We start from the raw sequence: 18,820 nt of genomic DNA on the forward strand, positions 1-18,820 counted from the left end.
TCAAAATATTTTGCAGTTTATTTATTTAGGCTACATTTTTCTTGTTAAAACTGTGCGATTTTAGTCTAGAATTCGTTTAACTGTTTCTTACCGTATTCCGTGTTTGTTTATTTAGACATAAAATTAAGACAATTTCAAGGTGATGTTAGACATTTCGAAGAACTTGTTATACTGTGAAATCTAAAGACTCGTAGAAACATACAAACTTTTATACTTGCATATAACCCCTGATGGCCAGAGAGACGTTCAAGTTGTGTATATTTTTGTTTGACTTCTAGCGTTTTAAAGCAGAATACACCACTTTAGTGTAATCTGTTTCCCTGCTATCAGTATAACATCTCATGACCAGGGAGGCGTTTAACTTTCGTTAGCATGTGTTGGCCTGGTATATAGTTTCTGGCGTGCTATAACAGAATACACCGCTTTGGCCTAATCTGTTTCGCTGCAATCATAAAAGCTTGTGAAGCGACTGCCTTTTGGAAAAAGGCTTTTCTTAGTAAAATAACTTTTGCTCTTACCAAACAACATATTTTACTCCCGCAAAATTAAGTGCGAAACCTGGAGGCAGTGTACACCTCTCTGATTGCACCTGTTTCGCATGTTATTCCAATCAAACACATTAACACCATGTCTGCCCAACTTAAAATTGTACAAGGAAGCAAAATACTAAAGTTGAATACAATATTAGGGATGGCGTTACACAGTCAAGTCATGCGTCATACAAAATAAATCTTGAACACTGTGTTTATTTGGTTTAAATTTGCAAAAATTTCGATTTAATAGGTTGCATACTAGGCACATAAAAGAGTTTTGCATATTGCTAAAAACAACAGATTCAAAGTATGTTACAACAGTGATTTTACTGACCAAGGCAGGGTAAAAATTTACTGAGTCAAATTGGAAAAAGTATAGCAAACCTTAGGTGTTAAATTATTTTAAGAGAATGATTATATCTGTTTTTTAAACATGTCACCTGGCCCAAATTTAATAACATGGCCATACGCATTATCTCTGTAAATTCTATTTATGAAATATATTTGTAGTAATTCATCAGTAATACATGAAGAGGCAAGGCCATGTAATAAAGTTTCACCCATCATAAAACGCAGGGAAGCATTGCTAGAAGCTTCTTTTATATGACGTTCATGAACTATGTTGCCAGATTGGACCATAAGTCAAAAAAAGCTTGAAAGTTTTCTTGAGGGTAAAGTATTTATGCGTCAAGTGCCAGTTTGTCATTGTCCCTGAGAATGGGATTTTAGTTTTAAAGCAGCAAAAATATAAATAAAAAAAATATTTTGATTGCGAAATATTCTAAAATTAATTTTGCACAGTCTTTACTAATGTATGAGAAAATGAAACCCTGGCCACTTCCCTTTCGCATCTAAGACGTAAGTTAAGGGTGGAAATTTTCGTAATTTATGGAAATTATATATAACATAGTAAACCACAAACCAATGTCAAATTAATAATATTTTAAAGCAACCCTGATAAGTAACGCTATTTATACAGCTCCACTAACCCCCTAAAAATAAAAAAAATGAACATTAACCCTGCAAATAACCCCCCGATAAAATATACAACAACCGCACCCCCTTCTAGTTTTTTTACTTTGTTTTGAAAATAGTTTGACTAACTTTTTTGATTATTCTTTTTTTAGGTTTGTGATGGAGATAATGAATTAAACAAAGACTTTATTTGCCATGTTATATCTTGCGTTTCTTGGCCATTCCCAAACAACAAGACGCCTGGCCTTAGCACTTTAGAAATGCACAATTCTTCAGAAATTTTGTGCCGACTTTTGCATGTGGTTTTTACTTTGGGTAAGATGAAGGTTTTATTCTATTGCTGAAAAAACATGGCTGCACTTGTGGAGAAAAAAATGATTTGTAACCTGTGACTCTTCAGAGCAAAATAGCTAGCAGTCCTAGCTTTTCTATAATAATGTTTTAAGTCTAAAATCCTAAATATTATGTAATTCAATAATTTCAATAAAATTATTGAAGCTGTAATTGTAATTGTTAACCAACGTTATGGCAACCTATTCATTTATTTCACTCTGAAGAAGGCGACTTGAATAAGTTGCCGAAACGTTGGTCAACAATTACCAGAAGAGCCATTGTTGATTAATATATTATGCCTGGTAGCAGCAGTTTATATATTAAAAATACCATGTTTGAGGATATTCTTTAAAATTAGTGTTAAAGGCATATATCATGTGGACAACAATACTATCTATACAAAACATGTTGGGTTAAACCATGCATAATATAGTACATAAAGCGGCTCACCTTAATTTAGAACAACCTAATAATGTCATTTGCATAATAATATCCAAACTTTGATTAATGGTACTTCTAAGATTGTTGGTAAAGGGCAGTAAACAATAGACTCTTCTGTATAAAGTTTTTTTTTTTTTTTACTTTTTTTGTTTACCCTAACCCTTTTTAATAAAAAAATTATGACAAGGCAAAGATAGGCCGAAATATGTAAAACCACATTTATTTTCGCAACTAGTTGCAGTTGGCTACCATTAAACAAACACTAGTTTTCTGAAAACTTTAATAAAAAAGGCCAAATAAATGGATTTCTTTAAATGAATTGTATAATTCAAGTTTTTCTAATTCAATGTAAGACAGCAAAATGCGGCTAATTCTAATTGTAGTCCAGTTTGTGAATTGCTTGTGTAATCCTATGTCTAATCTAATTTCAATTGTACTCATAATGTTACTTTGTACAATGGTATTTTCAGTATCACAGTCGAAACAAAGAATCAAAATAAATACTCTTTGGTCAGAATGACTTGTAGGTGAAAAGCATTGGCGGGCTATGCTTAAACATAGAAAAATTAACACAGAATATTTACAGTTCAGATTCAAGAACAAATTGCAATTTAAATTAAATTGATTGTAATTAAATGTAATTTTAGTTCAACTTCAACTTCTAGTTTTAATTTTGGTTTTCAAGGATTCGGTAATTCTAATTTTAAGTATTTTAATAAAAGTAAAATGATCTAATTCTAATTCTGAAAAACTTAAATGCTCTAATTCTAATTTAATTTTTAAAAACTAAAAAAATCTACTTGTCAAAGTCTGATTGTAGACAAGATAACATTCAAGGTAATCTCAAAGTATTTGAATCATTAAATGTCTTTCAATTGATTTGTGTTTTGAAAAGTCTTTTTAATGTTCAGCTAAGGTTATGTGTTTAGTTAGAACAGGCCTGAACAAAGTACTTATTTTCCATTAAAACTCATTTCCTTATTTTCCATTAACAATTTTTTCTTATTTTCTGTGCCAGTTTGACAATTCAAACTCTGTATTAGCATAATTTTAAAGTAAATAAAACCATATACAATTTCTTTCACTGTCTTTCCCAATTTTGTATGATTTGTGTTTCTGTTAAAATAACATTTATTTCTATATTTATTCACAATTGAGTCGCAACTAAGTTATTAAATAGTACATGTGTGCTTGTGAAGACTAACAGGTTTTACTGAAATCTCCCTGGCGTGTCAAAATTTTTAAATATAGAAGCCTTCATTAGGTATAAATAATGTATTTTTATGTTTTAGCTACTCAACAATTAGATTAACATTTTTTGTATTAACCTATTTGCAGGATCATATGAAAAAAATATTTTAAGGCTAAAAGAGGTGATACACAAGTTGGAAGGATTTTCAATGGAAATCATTGGTGTAGATCAGGTGGAATATCTTGCAAATATTGTTTCCGATTTGTACTCTTGGACAAGTATTCTTTTGAGTACCTCTGTTGAAACTTTAAAGGCTGACCCAAGAAGTATCATTTTTAGACTTTTTAAAATCATCTGCAGGATACCGCTGATCCATGAAGAAACAAACTTGGTCGGTACATTGTGTTGAATTACCTTTCCATTTAATATTTTAAATCATATTACAGACACCTGAAAATGTTAAAGCACTCCCAAGTGACACATTAAAGCAACAATCCTATGTTAAATGCATTGGACGAATCTTGCAGAAAAGTTCTATAGATCCACACCTCTGTACTTCTGAAATAAAGCAGAGAGTCTATGGTATTGTAATCTCCAGCTTGGAGAGCATTGACATGGCTTGTTGGGAAGGTGCAATAAAGTATTGTAATTTTTTTTATTTTAAACGTAGTTAGTTTGCTGTGGGGGATTTACAATGTTATGCGGGAGAGCACAGCTGTAATATAATTTTTTCCACCTCAGTAATTTAGTTTGTATCTCAAAATGGGCAGAGCTGTGCCATACAAAAGTTATTTATTGTGTCACATAGTTTGCTGCTTTTATATACCCAAACCTTAAGTTTAAGCTTTGTATCCATAGAGATCCTTAACCAGAAGTTGACGTCCTCTACATTGGGAAATATAAAATAAAGAATAGGGCCATTCCGTGTCAATTCACACAGTCAAGAAATTCAACCTCTCCGATTTTCCTTAAATTTTACACACCTTTTCACTATCCTATATAATGAACACCTGTAAAATTTGAGCGTAATTTGTCAAGAAACGCCAGAGTTATTGAAGCTTTTAGTTTGGGGGGGGGGTCTGCCAAGGGGGCTCAATTTTTCTATTTTGGACCATGTTTGATGCCCTATTACTGCTAAACTAAATAAGGTAACAACCCAATTTTTTACAGGTGATTGTACTTTTACCAAACATTAAAGAAAAATATAGTTTACATTGTCACTCTGAAAGGTCAAAGGTCATAGACATCCAAAGTTGGCCTTTCCGAGCACTCGGCTAAAATTTTCCCTAATTTTGAAACCTCGCCAACATCCCATTTTTGATTGGATTTGGCTAAAAATGGGTTGAAATGTTGTTCATAGGATTCTCTCTGAACTGCGAAAATTTCAGTACAAAATATTAAAGGGGTTGGTTGAAATGAAAAAAAAAAGCAAAAAGTGGGGTCATTTTAATATACCGGTTACCCATGACCCCAGTGAAAATTTGCACTGAAATTTTGTCCACATATTTACTAAGTTCATGGTTCTCAATGTTTTCTGATAGAAATTCTGTGTCAAATTTGGACAAAAACACAAAAATTACAAATGAAAAAAATTAAAATGTATTTGCAAATGTGTTTTTAACTATTGTTACCTCACAAGACACAAGTGTTATACTTGTGACTGTAATGTACAACTTGATAACTGGTGTATTTTTCTATTTTTTGGCAAGATTACTGTATAATTTACAAAAAAAGTCGTGCACATGCTATGTAAAACTTTATTTTCTCATTTGTTGTGCTATGTAAAACCTTATTTTCTGAAATGGCAATGAATTTAAACCTAGCAGCAAACTATAACTCAATTTTATACAATTTAAAATTGTGAAATAATAACTTGATTGTGACATAGATGCTGACATAATTACATTTGGCAAGAGTTTTGCTAAATTAAGCCAATGAGGGTGCGGACCAAAAGTTTGAGAACCCCTAAAATAGAGGTGGTCAATGTTTTAGTTTAACTACAATATATTGTTAAATGTCGTAATATTACTTGATATTATGGTTGGCAAGCCTGTCAATTGACCGCACTTTATTTAACCCGTCAAATACTCATATTAGATTCAAATGTTGTAAATTTGAGTTTTTAATAATCTTGGTTGTAACTTTTTTAAACAATTCAAATATGAAATGGTAGGGTTTACCTGATGCAAACACATGTTCTGTGGTAATAACAAAGTGTTTGTAATAGCAAAGTACTTTTATTTATTTAGAATAAATGCACCTATATAATGAATCGCGTTTGTCAATACTAGTTGGGGTATACCACAATCTGAGGCTACTTAAAAATTTAGAAGAACCAAATGCCTTATCTTTCATGGACCCTGGTGATGATTTAGAACAGTGTGGTCCAACTGCAGGCCCTTGGCCCGTGAGTTGCGCTTTTTTGGCCCGCGAAAGCTTCCATCTAGCAATATTACTTCAATTTTTGTTATTGTAATTGACAAAAAAAAACTTTGTGGATGATCCTTGTGATTTGTAGCACCACTAAGCAAAAGTGTATAATATCACATGTAATGAAACATTTATTGTGTTGCGTTAACTTCAATTGTGATGCTGACCGTAGCTGAACAAAGGTGTAAACTTCATAAAGTTAGTATATATGCCATAAGCAATAAGCCTAAAAATCGCTATTAAACACATTGGCCCGCAAGATTAAAAAAAATAGTTTCTGGCCCGCGATGAAAAGATGTTGGACCACGCTGATTTACAAAATTCAGAGTCACAAAAGTTGTTATGAGGAGTTAAAATATTTTTTTACTGATGTATTTACTTGTTGTTAAATCTCGGTAATAAACTTGTTGGCTCAACCTGGTGGTTGTAGTAATGGTAAAAATCACTACAATATATACTGCTATAGTATTGCTTGCAAGATGTGCATGGTTTTGCAAAAATTCGTATTGATAGTCTAAAAATAAAACATTGCACTTGAGCCAAAACGTTTGTATTTATTTAAAGTTAAAATCAAGGTTTATTTTTAACTTCAATTGCATTATGATAGTGTGTTTAGTATTTGACCAATTTGGCGAGTATTTGACCGGTCAAATGCCCAACCCTACTTGATATTGCTGAGAACTACTCATTTATTGTCCAAGATGCTGTGTAGGGGTTCGATAATAATCACTCAACAACCCTTCACCCTTTTGTAATATACTACAAAAAGTATGGAGCTTTAACGTCAAAAAGCTTGCTTGCTTGCAATATCAGATTATTTGGAACATTTAACAAGCATAGTGCATGCATTTATTGACCAAATAATTCCAATTATTATCAAATCACTTGGTTCAAAAAAAGATCTTTTTCAATGATGATACTGCTTTACTATACAAAACCCACAAAAAAGTATTTTTGCAATCATTCAATGGATTTTGGAACTGAAACTGAGTGGCATTTCTTTTCTAATTCTCATGGCAAAAGTCCATGTAATAGAATTGGTGGAACCACCAAAAGGTTAGCTGCATGTGTAAGTCTGCAAGCCGCTTAATGGCCTACATTTGTATTATTTTTCGGCAGTTCTGATTGACCTTGTTTCACATCCACAAGGGCAAATGAAATATCATCTGACAGTCAACGCATTTTTAAAGACTGACATGATTGTGGAATGAAGCTATGATGTGATCTTGTGCCTGTTATTGTTTTACACCATGCATATCACTTTTTCCAATTCAAATTTTGTGTTGAGGTCTTTAATTAAATTATACAGTAATCTGGCCAAAAAATAGAAAAATACTCCAGTTATCAAGTAGTACATTACAGTCACAAGTATAACACTTGTGTTTTATGAGGTAACAATAGTTTAAAACACAATTACAAATACATTTTAATTTTTTTTATTTGTAATTTTTCTTAATTTTTTTTTTATTTTGTAATTTTTGCTATTTTTCATTTCAACCCATGTTTCACAATAAATATCTCCTAACCCCGTTAATATTTTGTACTGAAATTTTCGCAGTTCAGAGAGAATCCTATAAACAGCATTTCAACCATTTTTAGCCAATTGCAATAAAAAATGGGGTCTTTGCGAGGTTTCAAAATTAGGGAAAATTTTATCCGTGTGCTCGGAAAGGCCAACTTTGTATGTCTATGACCTTTGACCTTTTAGAGTGACAATGTTAACTATGTTTTTTTTTAAATATTTTGTAGAAGTACTATCACCTGTAAAAAAATTGGGGAGTTGCCTTATTTAGTTTAGCAGTAATAGGGCGTCAAACATGGTCCAAAATAGAAAAATTGCGCCCCTTGGCAGACCCCCACAAACTAACAAAGCTTCATAACTCTGGCGTTTGTTGACAAATTACGCTCAATTTTGCAGGTGTTCATTATATAGGATAGTGAAAAGGTGTGTAAAATTTAAGGAAAATCGGAGAGGTTGAATTTCTTGACTGTGTGAATTGACACGGCATGGCCCAATACGCTTCCTATTTGCTTTAGAAGTAGTGTTTTTTATCAACATGATTAATAAAGTCTTTACGGAAACTAATGATAAATGTATTCAACTCCATGCATGTTCACTTGGCTTTAACCTGACGAAACATATGAGAAAAAACAGGAGTTGCAAGGGAAGCAAAAAATATTATTAGGGAATCGTGGTAGACAAAAATTCCATAAAAATAATAAGTTAAGTTAAATCATATCACATTGCACATAAAGAAAGCAATATCTTAATAGGTTAATTATGTTTGTACTAGACTAGTCCATCTAAAAAATACTTACTTCAATTCCTTTCTGATATACAACTTTTTATCACACTACTAAATATAGTAGAAATACACCACCTCGTTGGAACATTAGAACCCCCTGGCTATTTATATGACTACACTCCATTTTACTATTTACTGTAGTTAACTAACTTGTATTTGAAGTTATTTCTGCTTAGAATGGCACCATCTCATTCTAGCATTTTTGTAATTTGGTTATAATTGATTTTGCACTAGCCAAATACCCGGCGTTGCCCAGGTTAAATAGGGTATTTACTTACAAAAATAATATGCAGCCTTTTGCAATAAATTCGATATATATTGTGTGCATTGCCGCCATTTTGCGTGTTTACAAATGTATGAAGCTACCAAGCTGTTGATTGTTGATAACCTTTGCATATTTATGGTGTACCATTTTCCGTGTAAGTGTAAATAATTTTTTTTTAATTTTCTGGTGTTTCGCTATGATTGGATAGCTTATGATAGTAAAACAGCGGTGGCAAGGCAGTTGGTCGACCCTATGCTTTTAGCCGAAAAAAATATATCCAACAATACCAGAAAACCCTTGGTATGGAAACGGTCCGTGTAAAAGTGGCAATTAACGATTGGCGTCATATTTGTAATCGCGGTGCCAATCGTTCTCGGGTGGCCATCAAGTTGTTCCCTGTTAATCTCCATTTCATATTATGTTGACCCATAACATGTCAGTGTGCTCATATCTTTATAACCAATGATTTAAATATTACTTGTAGAAATTTAGGTTGTAAGCGAAAAGTAATGCTTTGGTATTGTTTCTAAATTAGGTCGTCCAAATGCACATTTAAAATAAAACCTTTTTGGCACACAGACAGTGTTGTTGTGGCAACACCATTACATTTTACCAAAGGCGATGGTCGGCCCACCAATACACATTTTCGGTGCCATTATTCTTAGAATGGTTTAGTAAATAGGCGCTAACCCAACCGGCTCCAATGTAGCAAAATTTTGTGATATGTATTTCGATCGGAAATCACTAAGAAACTTAAGCCCCTTTTTTCACGGCGTTACACATTCGGTAAATTAACATTTTAAAACATGTGAAGTTTTATTTTGCTTTTCACCGCTCATAGAAAACATGCAGCTTAAATTGTTAAACAGCATATGTGTTGGCTGCCCTTGCCTAAAATGGATTAACGAAATACTTTCCCACAATTGGAGTCACACCTTTAAGCTTGTGTGAAAGCGGCATTTAATTGGATGGCATGTTAGTAATTATCGCATATATCTGCGTAATGTGAAACATATTATTAGTCGTGTTCGTAAACTGAAATTTCCATAAATTTTACATTTTGTTAAAACAGTAATAAATTGCAATATTGTGTGTTTGTTTTGAACCCAACGGCTAAAAATGTCTAGGTTGTAAACATTAAAATTTATTTTTATTACGGCAATATACCTAGTTTAATTGATATGTCCACGCAGGTACTTGAACTTGAAAAAAGTTTTGCGATATGTCGCAAGCGTGCCCATGGCAAAGCGAGCACACTTTGATGTCTCCGCTCCTTTTGTTAGGTGGCAATTCACTTCCTTACTCGTGCTCACAGTGTGACGTCACCGCTCTTTAATATCAAAGCCAGTTACTGACCTGCAGACAAACTTTGCCATTTTTTATAAGAGATTAATAATGAATTAAATGTTATTCTAGTATTTAATACATTCTCGCTTTGTAACATAAGAAAATATTTTTTTAGTCAAGAATTTAAACACTTTACTTTTTTTTAGAAATTCCATCAATAAGTTTTTCGTCTGTGATTTTTAACTTGTTTGATTACCTTAATGTATTACCCATGACTTTTCAAAAACTGGCATTTGAAGCATTTATTGATGCCTTATCAAGACCATACAGATGTGAAAAATGTTGTGTAAAACGGTTGAATAGAAAAAGTGACCAATGTCAGGTAACAACTATTTACCCACATTTTTTAAACCATTGGGTAAATTTTAGAACTTAATTCATATTTATGTTATAGGCATGCATTTATCTTCGTTCAAGAACAATTTGTTCCAATACTATACTTGCATGTATGAGTGCATCTTGTAGCAAAATGATTGAAAGGAGCTACTCAGTACAGATCATTGAATCAAGTATTATGAGTTACATTGAAAGTATTTCAGGTAATCATAGGTCTTTACTTTAACGAACAAATTCTGTCGTATATATGTTTATTGTTAAGAGAAAAAAGTCTAACCACTAAAGTGGTAAAACATACTTTAATGAATTTCCAAAGATTAGAAATAAGCAAATGGCACAGGGTAGCACCCCCAGTTTTAAAAAAACTGAAAGCATACCTTATTGGCTTGTACTTTTTTGTAAAATCACTATATTTATTTTGTCAATGTCGCACAAGTTGAAATTAATAGGCAAGAAAGCCTTTCGGTTTACAGAAGGAAGTCATAATTTATTGTTGTGCCTTCTAAAATGGCCGTTCCTAGTTTATAATATACACATGTGACATAAACATTAACTAAAGTACAAGCTATAGTAAACTCACTCTCCTACATTGGAAGTATGTTAAAGTGACTTGTTTTGTTTTAGTAGAAAAAATTACTCCAAATGAGACATCGCACTCTTGGTACACTAACTGTTGGATCACTATTACAAATAAGTTAAAAGAGTTAAATGTGGATGAGGTAAGATTTTTAGATGCAATTTTGTTTAGATTGAAAAAGTAGCACAGTTTTGTTCATTTAAATGTTTAAGTCACTTTGTATTTTAATTAGGAATTTACCAGAATATGTATTGCATCCTCTTCATTGCTGACCCTATATGCTGTCATGCTGGATGTCGAATTTGTACCTGATTTTTTGGGGTGTTTAAATAAAAGGAATACTAACATGATAGAAACTACAATTAACAATTTGCTTGAATTGACAAATAAAATTTTGGCATGGATATCAGATGTTCCTCCACTGTAATTATGCTTTTTAAACTGGTTTAGTTTTGGATAACTTATAATTATTTTTTATAACAGATCAAAGAACGAAGGCAAAATAATTCTTCTAGTAGATTATTTTCTTTATTTGTGCTCGGTTATGTGGAATTCTGCTGCATTAAATGAACTTACTGGTAACTAAATAAAAAATATTATATTTTATCTTCATTCAAGATTATATTTCTATTTTTAATTTAGGTGTGTCAAATGATGATATTGCAGGGGCTATAGTTGGACTTTTACCTATCCTGCACGATTTTTTAATTGATAAAAAAACAAATGGAATGTTGGGAAGTATTGGGATTAGCAGTCAATCACCTTTTACTTTAGGTCTTTAATTGTAAAATTTCAAAAAAATCTTTGAGAATTCTTGTATGTTTAGTAAATATTTTTATAGAATTCCGCTTAATAGCTCGATCGCAAGACTTGTTTTTAAAGCAATGGATTGCAAAGGTTTATGAAAAATCTGATGAAAATACTGGACGAGCAGATACAGTGAGTGTAATCTCGATTTTCGGTTACATTTTACAGAAGATTGTGATGTGTGGGATGCTCTTTTTTAATGTATGCAAGTGCTGTAGTCATTTTTTAGATATTATCAACACATGATTATATATTTTCTTCATTTGCAACATTTAGAAAAATTATTTGAATATGCTTCCAGGCATTATATCAATTGTAAAATCGTTGTTTGGAAAAATAATTTTAATAAATATACCAACGCTTCAAAAACCTGTACAGGAAACCTTCATCAGGGTAATGATATTGTAACTGAGCAAAAAATGCATATAGAAGTGAAAGAATAAAACAAAAATACATTGGAACTAGTTTACAAGACAATGTGGGAAAACAGGATTAACCCAATAACACTACATGCGCTAACTAGGCTGGAGCTTTTTAATTGGGCTAAAATAATAAGCTGGTGCAATATATGTTAATTGTATTAACGTAATTATGTATTGCCCAAGGTTCTAAAAAGACACAATAATGGTACTCTGGCCTAGAGTAACAAAACACTATTGTTCACAATTGATGTTATGACTTAACTGATTGCATGACTGGCTGATTACACTATTTGAATCATTTATTTGACTTGAAAACTTTCTATTTTGTCTCAAGGCATTGAGGGAAATGAAGAACATCGCAAATAGCAACAAGCAGTACGAAACATATATAAGTAATATTGAAGAAGTGTTGAGCATTATGAACGACCCTAATCTAGAAATAATAACTTACCGAAAAGTGTTTTTGAAATTTGTGCCATGTTATTATTCACATTTGTTATACCTATTTCATTTAATGGACAATCTGTAAATTTGAGTAAACTGTGCTGGTGACACCTCTGTTGTGTTGTTTAAAATGATTTCTTTGTTGACAGTTTAAAATTAAATAGTTACTATGGTTTTGTTATAATTGGGATAAATTGACCAATGAAATTATAGTTGGAAATTTTAGATCCGTGTCTTAAATTTATACAGAAATTGTTTTGTTTACATATGTTTGTGTTTTTTATAATGCAGTGGTCTCCAACCTGTGGGTCGCGATCCAAAAATTTTTGTTGGTTGCTATGACTCACCATATTCCTGCTGTTTCACTATTTCTGTATTTTTTGACATTGGCATCACACTAGTAAATGTGACTGAGTGCATATTTTACATAAAATATCATTTTAAGCTCTCAAGAGCTGCTCACTTAACTTGATATTAAATAAAAATTAGGTTTTTAAGATTTAGCGCAGCGAATGTCCCACTTTGGCAAATTATTTTAAATTTTGTTATTAAACTTGGGTAACATGGTTTGCAGATATAAGAATTAGGCTTTATATTCCTTATTATGAAAGTGGATGCAGCAAAACGCATTTTGTATAACTCGTTTAAAGTAAAATATTCAACAGTTTCAACGAATATTAACTTTTGGACTTTGATGCAATCAACGTCTGAACAATGCTGATCCGTTCGTTTTCAATAACATGGTTTGTGAAGTGGGATTCAATGCAATAAGCATATTAAAAAAACAAACCTATTATTCGCTTGGAAGTAGAGCATGACATGCGGTTATACTTATACAAATAGAAGACGCGTTGCAAAAAAACAGTGGATACTGTGCAGGCCCAACCTGGATGTAATATATTGTTGAAACAAATTTTCGTGTGTTAAATACAAATTCATTTTTTAAATAAAACTTCCCCAAAGCAATCTTTTTTTGCAAATGTGTAGCACAGTTCTCTGCAATTATTTACAGTTCATGCATATTCGCTTGTGTTACTTTGTTTTAGTACTATTCTAAATATTTTTATATTGATATCTGAAAACAATATGCGTCGCAATGTAATTGTTAATCTTGGGCCCCTTATTAAAAAGGTTGGAGACCACTGTTATAATGTATTCGTGAGTACATTACTGTTATTCATAACAATATGTGAATTTCCATGCGAATCATTACAAGTGTTGTTTTGCCTCCCAGGCAAAAGTTCTATTTACCCTGAGGCAATTTCAATAATACAACAATTCTTTCCATACTGCCAGAGTTTATTTTAAGCCATGAAGCACTTGTATATCTATCAGAATATTTTGTATATAGGAGTAGTATTGTTATGTTTCAAATTTCTACAAGAGTTTGTTACCAGAACATTACTTAAAAAAAAACATATCAAAAGTGACAAACTTCAGGAAAGAACATCTCACAACTGCCAGAGGTACTGTATTTTTATGCTAAGGGCAACAAAATATACCTTTTTATGGATGTTTAAAGACAGCATTTTTAAGTTCATTGATCTATGTTAAATAACAATTTCCTTTTGCTGTCTTGAAAATTAAAAGAAAACTGAGCAATGTAAAAAGCTATGTTTATCAGGAAATTTAGTAATATTATGCTTTAGCGTATGAATACAAGGTAAAATGTCTACAATAGCAAGGTAAAATGTCTACAATAGCAAACTGGCAAATAGCTTATCTAAATGTTTTCAAGATGTCAATTTAATCTTAGCTACCTTCAACCCAAATTATGCCCAAAATATTGGTTTCGAGTTGATCCTATGAAGACTTGTATTCCATGGCTTGGGTGTGAAATGATTGATGAACTACAGATTGGGAAAAAAAAAGTCCAAGGGGGACTTGGTAAAATGGTAGGTTTGGCTATCTTGTGTTTTATCATAAGTTACAGTTTTATCATCCCTGAAAAGTGTTAATTTTAAGATATTACCACAAACAAAATATTTTTTGTGTATATTTACTAATGTTTACTTAAGATTTCATCTGCATTTTACAATTCTAGAGCATAACTACTAAAATGGTCATTATATTGCAGGTTTATTCTGTTAAATGGTATGATAAGTCAACATCCACTCATATACCATTTGCTCTTGTTGAGTTGAGGCCTGATAGGATTGATTGGCAAAATACAATCAAAAGAGTACATGCAGGCATATCTAATCTGATTTATTTGCAGCCCAGTTTACATGCAATACAGGTAATTGACAGCTTGTTTTGATCCATTGTTACATACCAAAAAAATTAAAGTTAAATGTAGTCTAAAGTAAGTTTACAATCATTTTTAATCGCATTAATAATAATTCAACTGTAATTTAGCAGAAAGATTAATCACAAAACAATTTTGCTTGCTTAGGAGTTTTTTAGGGCCACATAATAAAACAATGCCTCCGTATGTTTAACAGTTTTCTTATTTTCAACTACTTTTCTGTGAACTTAATTTGTGGCGTAAATAAAAAATGTTAAAGCAACATCTGTTTTTACTTTCAGATACTGTCCTAAATATCTATAATTTTACATTGATTTAAGGCCAAATCATTGTTTACATTGTTTCAGATTACTGGTTATTGTAATCAGGACAATAAGTTGTTTCTTTTAACTGAATACTGCAGTAAGTTTGGAGACCTGTATCACTTCACAAAAAGTCAATATTTTTTAAATATTTCCCCCCAAAAGAAATTAATGCTAGCAATTAATTTTGTTCAAGCATTTGTGGTTCTTCATTCCTTGTCGAGAGTGCATTGCGATCTTCATGATAGCAACCAGGTAAAAATAAGTGAATATCATTGTATAATGAAACTAACTTGTAGTTTTTATCTAAACATTATGTTATATGTTTTAGGCAATGGGACAATTCTTAGTAACTAACGACATGAGAGTTGTTTTAAATGATGTTGATGAAATGCCAATTGATGACCCCTCAAAAAATCAAATTGCCTTTTGCCTGTAAGTTTTTTTTTTTTTTTGCTATTTAAATTTTTTATTTTTGCTAAATATAAGTGGTTCCAATGTATATTTTAGTTATTGTCTGATTTCTATCTAGATCTTAAGAGAAAAAGTGGTGAAAGTCTGACAGCTGGCTTTGCATCACTGGAATGCAAAATATAAAAAGTGACTATGATATGCTATTTCCATGGCATTGCTGATTGCACATTGACACTAATTTTTTTGTTTCTTATATAACTTGGTGCGGTCTGCGCCGACCAAGAAGGTTATTTTCCAGATATAGATTTTGGTGTTAATATATTCCACCTGTGATATCAGGTCTCCTGCAGTGTTTCTTAACTGTGGCCCTTGCACTTATGTGTTGGGCGGGAGTTTAATGATTCAGCATCACAAATACAGTGTAATATGAATTATTATAATACAAGGTATATATAAATCACAAAAGACGCCAAACTCTAGGGCTAATGTAACTACTCAAGGCAGTTAAGTTAAGGTAGAGCAGGCCTGTACAACATAATGCCATCATGTGACCAAATAAATGCGAGCAACGTGGGTACTTCTTTTACGTGCCTTGTGTTACACATCTTTTCAAATTACAAGTTTTGTCATTTTAAACCAAATAAAACCAATATTATAAAGGTTTTCAGCTGCCTATTTACACATTATATCCACATTTCTTACATTGCAAAGAGACACACCTTACACATGGGCAGAAAATCAATGCGTTTCTGTTTTACTCAAACACACACCTTTGCCCACTAGATTTATTGGAAAAATTGCATAAGAAAAATATTGAGTAGGCGACTTCAACAGAACTTGTTTTTCACAATGGACATTGAATACAATGACTTTGGTTGTCCAAAAAGTTAACTGGATTTGGAAACCTGCAATATATGAACCGAACAAAATCCACACTGATGAACAGCATAAAACCTAGTGTAGATGCCAGCCACAGTTTGGCCACCTTTGTCCCAATGTTCCAACGCAAGCGGGAGATAAAAGTTCCTCCAAACACTTTCACCAAAAATTAGGGCCAGTTGTTATGGAAGCTAGATGTAAAGGCAGTGTAAAATGTAGGGCTGGGAAACTGAAGCCAAGGATTTTGCCAGAGCCATTTTATTATTTTTTATTACATTTGCAGAGCTCGAGCAATTTTTAAAATTCGTAGAGCTGAAGCTATGTAATTTTTATCTGCTGTAGTAGCTCAAATATAAAAAAATTAAGCAATTTAGTAAGGCAAATGTCAATTATTTATCTTGGTGCTGAAAAAAATAAAAAAGGTAAGCCTACAGAGCCATTTGCTGAGTAGTTATTGGAGCTGGAGCCTAAGTTATTTACTGTGGTCCCCATCCCTGGTTAGATGCATCAGTTGACAATGCATGGTAAAATTATGGCACTGAAAGGTTACTTGTTCAACTCATCTTTTTTTTAACATTTTTGATATCTTATAAATATTGCTGAAAACAGTGAACATAGATTTCTTGCGATGTTGTTTTGCAAAGTTTAACGGATGCGAACTTAACTGGAATGTAACTGTCGCAAACAATAATTAGTCAAAAATCTGGAAAATGGTAATTGTCTGACAGCTAGTTGACATATTTTTTTAAATTGTATTACATTTAATTTCATCTTTATGTATAGCCAAGTCAAGTCTCATTAGGACCCATACAATCTACATACATCGATTAAGATAAAAAAATATTATGCACTCCCCAAAATGAAAAAAGTTGAATGCTTTTTAAATAAATTAAAAAAAACTTCCAAATTAGGAGTTTTCTCAGAGCAACAAGCTAATATTTTATACACTTTATAACATAACGGGAACAAGATTCACAGGTTTTAGAGAGTGTTGTATTTTAACACATAGTATGCAGTGACTGGATGGCCGCTTTTAGTCAGGGTTGCAGAGCGAGATGGACTTTTCCTTGTGCAGAAGCGTTTGAATCAATATAGCATAGGGTAAAGTTTTCAAACCGAATACTATGGATAAATAAACAAGTGAAATAGTGGATTCCTCTTTTTTCTTTTATGCTGGTTAATGCTTGATTTTTTTTATATATATTGCGGACCGTATTTTCCAGGCAGCACTCCGACTCGAGTTTTATTAAACCTACTGGACAAGCCTTGTATACATTTACTTAAATATCATTATTTTATAACCTTCGGGAATTTTTATTGCAGGTTTGAGAGCTTTTGCAAAATGATGAATAGAAGCTTTTTGGCACCAGAACAACGATATACCACCAATGAATGTAGAAATGCAAAAGGGTGGAAAGCATCACTAAAATCTGATGTATGGAAGATACCTGATATTTCAGGGATTTTACTACAACCTGGAAACGTATCACAAGAAACTGAAATTGCAAAAGTTAAAAAATTATTACAAAATATACATGATGCTTGCAAAGAACTTGAACCTTGTCAGCGTACAAATGCAACCTCAGTCTTGCAAACATATCTGTCGGTGTTTAACAATTTGTATGGAAATTGTGTTTATGAATGAACACCGAATTAATATTCGCTACACAATATAAAATTGGTGCTATGAAAAACCTATAACTACTAGTATGTTAGCTAACCAAAGAAGTTAAGGGTGCATATAAGTAGAAGTTTCTCAAAAATTCTGTTTAGCATTTTAGGTTTGCTATATTCACTATCTTTAGTGATTGAGGTTTAATAACTAAAGGTGGAAGTGATACTAATCAAAGTTGCATCATAAATCAAATTAACATAATTATTTTTGTGAGTTGTTTCTATTTAAATGTTTTTTTGTTTTTAAGTCAATATGGCGGTGGTGCAGTCACTTGATTTACTAACAATAAAACAAGCCTCAATGTTTTAACCAGGGCTTTGGAGCGTCGAGCAGGAGCTGGAGCCAGTTGTTTAAAAAATAGCTCCGGCTCCGATGTATTTCATAAGATGCTATGCTACTAGCCTTCCACTAATAGCTGAATTCACATAATTTAACAGCAACTCTTCACAAAATTAGGAATTATTGCCTCTTTGGCGCACCTTTTGTAACTAACCATTGTGGTGTTTCATTTGTGAATATTTTGAAATGCTAAATATTGCAAATTAAGTGTTCAGCCTTAAACCTCAGTTTTTGACGTAATGGAGCCGGAGCAGTGGTATCAATAAGCTCCGGAGCTGGAGCTAACCTATGATAAATGAGAGCTCCGGAGCTGGAGCCCGAGCCGTTTAACATTTACGACTGCTCCAAAGCCCTGGTTTTACTGCAGAATATTATGGACCATTTGCTAAATTCCATTTCATCAAAATAGACCAGCGAGGCAGCAACACATCAAAGCCACCCTCAGTGTTGTTCGCTCTACCATAACACTATATTACAAGAGAAACTCACAAAGAGTGTATACCTTAAACACACAAATACGTATTACGACATCGGCACCTTAACCTTAACACTATA

General features: G+C 32.4%; 2 protein-coding genes across 2 annotated transcripts in view; both read left to right on the forward strand.

Moving 5' to 3' along the window:
• The window catches only part of LOC146138101 (ectopic P granules protein 5 homolog), a 73,335-nt gene extending 59,640 nt beyond the window's left edge, over nucleotides 1–13,695 (forward strand). The window contains exons 41-51 of the mRNA XM_083393953.1: nucleotides 1,661–1,823; nucleotides 3,621–3,865; nucleotides 3,921–4,104; nucleotides 9,969–10,144; nucleotides 10,217–10,361; nucleotides 10,783–10,877; nucleotides 10,968–11,158; nucleotides 11,219–11,313; nucleotides 11,378–11,509; nucleotides 11,577–11,674; nucleotides 12,299–13,695. Of these exons, the coding sequence (XP_083250079.1) occupies nucleotides 1,661–1,823; nucleotides 3,621–3,865; nucleotides 3,921–4,104; nucleotides 9,969–10,144; nucleotides 10,217–10,361; nucleotides 10,783–10,877; nucleotides 10,968–11,158; nucleotides 11,219–11,313; nucleotides 11,378–11,509; nucleotides 11,577–11,674; nucleotides 12,299–12,493 (1,719 nt within the window). The 3' untranslated portion in view covers nucleotides 12,494–13,695. The remainder of the gene's footprint in view (nucleotides 1–1,660; nucleotides 1,824–3,620; nucleotides 3,866–3,920; nucleotides 4,105–9,968; nucleotides 10,145–10,216; nucleotides 10,362–10,782; nucleotides 10,878–10,967; nucleotides 11,159–11,218; nucleotides 11,314–11,377; nucleotides 11,510–11,576; nucleotides 11,675–12,298) is intronic.
• A 3-nt stretch (nucleotides 13,696–13,698) lies between these two features.
• On the forward strand, nucleotides 13,699–18,328 carry LOC146138102 (protein O-mannose kinase-like). The gene is made up of 6 exons (XM_083393954.1): nucleotides 13,699–13,874; nucleotides 14,165–14,303; nucleotides 14,486–14,647; nucleotides 15,004–15,213; nucleotides 15,290–15,393; nucleotides 17,575–18,328. The coding sequence occupies exons 1-6, from the start codon at nucleotides 13,720–13,722 to the stop codon at nucleotides 17,894–17,896; spliced, it is 1,092 nt and encodes a 363-aa protein (XP_083250080.1). The 5' UTR covers nucleotides 13,699–13,719; the 3' UTR covers nucleotides 17,897–18,328.
• The last annotated feature ends 492 nt before the right edge of the window (nucleotides 18,329–18,820 follow it).

Source organism: Ascidiella aspersa, chromosome 7, assembly GCF_963924565.1.
Source record: "Ascidiella aspersa chromosome 7, kaAscAspe10.2, whole genome shotgun sequence".
Lineage (NCBI taxonomy): Eukaryota > Metazoa > Chordata > Ascidiacea > Phlebobranchia > Ascidiidae > Ascidiella > Ascidiella aspersa.